The sequence below is a fragment of the Nanorana parkeri genome, unplaced genomic scaffold (assembly GCF_000935625.1).
Source record: "Nanorana parkeri isolate BGI_ZX_2015 unplaced genomic scaffold, ASM93562v1 scaffold3266, whole genome shotgun sequence".
Classification (NCBI taxonomy): Eukaryota; Metazoa; Chordata; class Amphibia; order Anura; family Dicroglossidae; genus Nanorana; species Nanorana parkeri.
In genome coordinates, this window is record NW_017309534.1 from 32,393 (window position 1) to 37,644 (window position 5,252).

The 5,252-nt window shown below is 52.5% G+C and overlaps 1 protein-coding gene across 1 annotated transcript in view; it reads left to right on the plus strand.

Moving 5' to 3' along the window:
* Positions 1-396: 396 nt before the first annotated feature.
* The window catches only part of CRLF3 (cytokine receptor like factor 3), a 6,587-nt gene continuing 1,731 nt past the window's right edge, over positions 397-5,252 (plus strand). The window contains exons 1-7 of the mRNA XM_018574832.1: positions 397-603; positions 1,093-1,300; positions 1,746-1,833; positions 2,145-2,322; positions 2,741-2,963; positions 3,140-3,272; positions 3,381-3,493. Coding sequence (XP_018430334.1) covers positions 484-603; positions 1,093-1,300; positions 1,746-1,833; positions 2,145-2,322; positions 2,741-2,963; positions 3,140-3,272; positions 3,381-3,493 — 1,063 coding nt within the window. The 5' untranslated portion in view covers positions 397-483. The remainder of the gene's footprint in view (positions 604-1,092; positions 1,301-1,745; positions 1,834-2,144; positions 2,323-2,740; positions 2,964-3,139; positions 3,273-3,380; positions 3,494-5,252) is intronic.

Genomic DNA, 5,252 nt, shown 5'->3' on the forward strand with positions numbered 1-5,252 from the left:
CCTGCCGCTTCACCGGTAACAAAACTCCCGCCGACAGCCGCTCACGTGACACGGCCCTGACTGCAAATCCGCTCCTTCCCATTGGTCGGCTCCCAAATCCGCTACGTCCTGATTGGCTGCCGCCCGTGTAAAGAAAAATGGCGCCAAAAGCGCTGCAGACCTGTCACTCGATAGCGGGTCCCCTCGTGTGTCGGGAGGGATCATTGTCACCCGACCGGGTAATAACGCCCCCACATCTGACTATACAGACAACGGGAGGAAAAGGGTTACCATGACAACCAGAACTGATATGGGGTGAATACTTCTCTATGTGGGGGTGGGGGCAGGGCTGTCCCTGTAGAAGCGATCATCACCCATACGGTTATGTTAATCACAGTTCCTGTTCCGTTCTCTGTCGTGTTTGTTGTTAATAAAGCTGTAGTGGGCGGAGCCGAAGAGCATGCCGGGACTTGTAGTCGGGCTGGGCCCTTCCGCAGAGCAGAAATGGAGGAGGCCGAGGTGGAGCGCCTAATAGTAGAGGCCAGAGAGAGTATGGAGGCTGCCGCCAACTACCAGAGAGAACTGCAACACCGACTGAAGGGGCTGAGCCAGGCCAGGACACAGGTAAGCCCGGCACTGACATCCCACGGGGGGCCCGGCACTGACATCATCATCCCCCCCTCCGGAGATGGCCACTGACATCATCATCATCATCCCCCCCTCCGGAGATGGCCACTGACATCATCATCATCATCCCCCCCTCCGGAGATGGCCACTGACATCATCATCATCAAATGATCACCCCTCACCTTACACGTGTGTGCAATGGTCACCTCTCGTCAGTACACGTGTGTGCAATGGTCACTCTGGTCAGTACACGTGTGTGCATACAGAAATCACAATATGGTGACATGAACTGAAAGCTTCTCATGTTTATCATTATGGTCACATGACGGAGGTCGGTATAAATACAACTTTTACTATAGCGTGTCTGTCATGTTGCCCCCGGGGTATGATACATGTGTGTAGTGTGGTATCCTGGTCTGTCGGGAACCATCAGATTTCTATTACACGGCACACGCTTACATGTATCTGCTGTCGCATGTTGTCTAGATCAAGGAGAGCGCAGCCCAGACCCGGGAGACTCTGCGGCAACATTTCCAGGACATGAGGAACGGCGTGACCAAGATGCTGGAGGAGAGGCTGGCCGTCCTCCTACAACAAGTGGAGGCCATCGAGCTGCAGAACATCAAACCCCTGGATGATTGTCAGAAGGTGCTGGAACACGGCATCAGCACGGCCCAGGACCTCCTCCGAGAAGGTGCCCCATACTATGGGGGCGGGGTCATTGTCTAGGAGGGGCCGGTGTTATGGGGGGTCATTGTCTGGGAGGGGCCGGTGTTATGGGGGGTCATTGTCTGGGAGGGGCCGGTGTTATGGGGGGTCATTGTCTGGGAGGGGCCGGTGTTATGGGGGGTCATTGTCTGGGAGGGGCACATTGTCTGGGAGGGGCCAGCGTTGTGGGCGGATGTCATTGTCTGGGAGGGGCCAGCGTTGTGGGCGGTGTCATTGTCTGGGAGTGGCCAGCGTTATGGGGGTCATTGTCTGGGAGCATTGTGTGCTGATAGGATGGCTTTCGTTTGAATGACTTGCTGATCTCTTGGTGTGGCCCCGCCTTCTGGCTCATTACAAGGTGCCGTTGCGCGTGTGCCTCTCTGCACAATGCGGCGTCATTCACTTTTCTTGTGAAATTCTGACTCTTGCAGGCGCGGTCGCGGTGTCCGGAAAACCTGGAACAGACCATCAGACCCTGTGTAATTTCACCAACAAGGCTCTTCACATCCAGCTGGACAGGTGAGGTCCTGAGTATGCCGGGTTAGGGCCCGCAGCATGGAGTGCAAGGTATTGGCAGATTCGGCTGAGGGATGGGGGGTATCCATGGAGTATGGTGATCGGTGGGATGGGGGGTATCCATGGAGTACGGTGGGATGGGGGGTATCCATGGAGTATGGTGATCGGTGGGAAATGGGGGGGGTGGTGGTATCAGTGTTCATGGTGGTGGGACAAATGGGGTGATCTGGTCTTACAATGGTCAGTGGTCTTGAAGGTGGGATATATGATGGGCGTGGCTTGTCAGAATGATGACATCACTGTGTTCTCTTCAGCTTGCCGGAGGTTCCGTCACTCATTGAAGTTCCATGCTTGTCGGCTCAGCTGGATGACTCTCTCCTCTCCGTGGCCAGAGATCAGATCTCCAGTCATGGTACAGTGGCCTCCAGACCTCCGGTACAGATCGAGGAGCTGACTGAGAGGCCGGGAGGGATCCTGGTGAAATGGTGTAAGGTCAGTACAATGAGTACACACGCTCTCCACAAGGGACCTCCCCTGAGCTTCATGCTTGTTAGTGTGGTCACAGAATTTGCTGCCAGGAAAGGGTGGAGCTCCCTGATGACATGCGGGGGGGAAAGGGTGGAGCTCCCTGATGACATGCGGGGGGGAAAGGGTGGAGCTCCCTGATGACATGCGGGGGGGAAAGGGTGGAGCTCCCTGATGACATGCGGGGGGGAAAGGGTGGAGCTCCCTGATGACATGCGGGGGGGAAAGGGTGGAGCTCCCTGATGACATGCGGGGGGGAAAGGGTGGAGCTCCCTGATGACATGCGGGGGGGGGGGCGGAGCCCCCTGATGACGTGGGTGGAGCCCCCTGATGACATGTCTATTTTTCACCCTCCAGAGGGAAATGACTCTCCTCCTTCCCTCAGGTAGATGACGACTTTGTGGTGCAGGATTACCGCCTGCAGTACCGGCGCCATAACTCGGGCCATTTTGAAGATGCGTACGTGGGCCACGAGTGCGAGTTCATCGTCCTGCAGATTGACCCCAATGTGGATTATCAGTTCCGTGTGTGTGCCCGGGGGGACGGGCGCCAGGAGTGGAGTCCTTGGAGTGTTCCGCAGATGGGTCACACGTGTCTCATCCCTCACGGTAAGTCCTTTCCTCTTCCATTATTGGTCCCACAAGCTGACACTCAACTGAGAGATATTGTTGAGGAAAGTATATTGGTGACATTTGTGGGGTGGGGGGCCCGGGGGGTTTGTGACATGGGGGGAGGCTGCGTGCTCACAGACTCCGCTGATTACTTTTGCTTCATCTCCCGGCAGAGTGGAGTCCAGGATTGGAAGGTTACAGTCTCAGCAGCCGAAGGAACATCGCCCTCCGCAATGATAGTCCCTGCCAATCCGTCCTTTACTCCAAAAGTGCCACCTACTTCCCTGGACAGACCCTGACCTTCAGGTGACATGGTGGCTTCCACAGTTATCTGCCATTGTACTGGTGGAATGGGGTGGGGGGTGTCTCTTATGATTTCCAGCATCATTGTTCATTCTGCTCTATATCTTGCAGGGTGGAGACCACCGGACAGCCGGATAAGAGGGACAGTATTGGTGTTTGTGTGGAGAAGGACAATGGATGTGACTCGATGCAGAGAGACAAGGCCGTGTGTATCAGTCCAGGCGGTGAGTGTGGACTGATCATCTCTTTATTGGTGACGTGACCTATCACTGTGTCTCCCGAATGATGACCTGACATACACCTAATGGCCAAAAGTCCGTGTACCCCTCACACCTATATGATCTCATTGGACACCCCATTCTACTCCATGGCCATTACTATTGACTTGCTCTCCTCTTCCCTTCATGGATATTAATTAGAGCTGCAGCTAACGATTATTTTCAAAATCGATTAGTTAGCCGATTATTAAGTTCGATTAATCGGATAAACTATAAAATAAAGTTTAAAAAATGGCTCCAGTGATAGGACTACTAGTTTGTATTGAGGTTGTAGTCCATCACAGGAGCGAGCTTGTATTGAGGTTGTAGTCCATCACAGGAGCGAGCTTGTATTGAGGTTGTAGTCCATCACAGGAGCAAGCTTGTATTGAGGTTGTAGTCCATCACAGGAGCAAGCTTGTATTGAGGTTGTAGTCCATCACAGGAGCAAGCTTGGAGCGGTGGAAGTAAAAAAGAAAGTGTGGTGTGCAATATAGTGAAATGGAAAGTGTAACATTATACAGCAATGCATGCAGAATGGCACCGGCTATAGAGGACTACAAATCCCAGCAATAGTACATAATAGTTGGTGGTATTGCGCTGTATAATGTATTATTGCTGGGACTTGTAGTCCTCTATACAGCGCAATGCTGAATATCACCAGCTATAGAGGAGTACAACAAATCCCAGCAATACATTATACATACAGCGTATAATGTATTGCTGGGATTTGTATTCCTCTATAGCTGGTGGTACAGGTTCATGCTCTGTATAATATACAGCACAATGTACCATCAGCTATAGAGGAGTACAACAAATCCCAGCAATACATTATAGAGCACCATGTGGGGGGGAGTGCAGGCTTACCTGACCAGTCTTCCAGCAACGTGCTTCTGAGATCGGACCTGTCTGTCAGCAGCTGTCATCCCCCCACCCCTGCTCCTCCTTACTACATCTCCCCACGTCCCTGTGCCGATCATGGATGGGCAGGAAATGTAAGGCGGGGAGGAGGTGCGGCGTGTGGATGCGAGCGGGTCTGGCAGTGGCGAGCGTGAGGTGGGGAGGAGGTGCAGCGCGTGGAGCTGTGAACAGGGCCAACTGATCGGAAGCCGATTAATCGATTATTGAAAAAGTTGACAACTTTTTCAATAATCGATTAGTTGTTGCAGCACTAATATTAATATAGAGTTGGTTGCCCTTTTTCACTATAACTCTCCAAAATCTGGTGGAAGCTTTCCCAGAAGAATGGAGTGTGTGTGTGTGTGTGGAATTTATGCCATGGGAGAGGTCAGGTACTGATGTTGGATGAGAAGACCCGGCTCACAATTAGCGTGTCATTTCATCCCGAAGGTGTGCAGTATGGTTGTGTTCAGGGCTCTCTGTAGGACACCTGTGTTCCTCCATTAAACTGGTCACACCGTGTCTTTTATGGAGCTGGATTTGTACACAGGGGCCAGTCATGGTGGAACAGAAAAGAGTCTTCACCAAACTGGTCACACCATGTCTTTATGGAGCTGGCTTTGTACACAGGGGACAGTCATGGTGGAACAGAAAAGGGTCTTCACCAAACTGGTCACACCATGTCTGTATGGAGCTGGCTTTGTACACGGGGACAATCATGGGGAGAACAGAAAAGGGCCGTCACCAAACTGTGACCACAATTGTATTTGTATGATTTAGAACAGAACCTGTACTGGAGACATATGAACGAGTTCCTGTGGGTGGG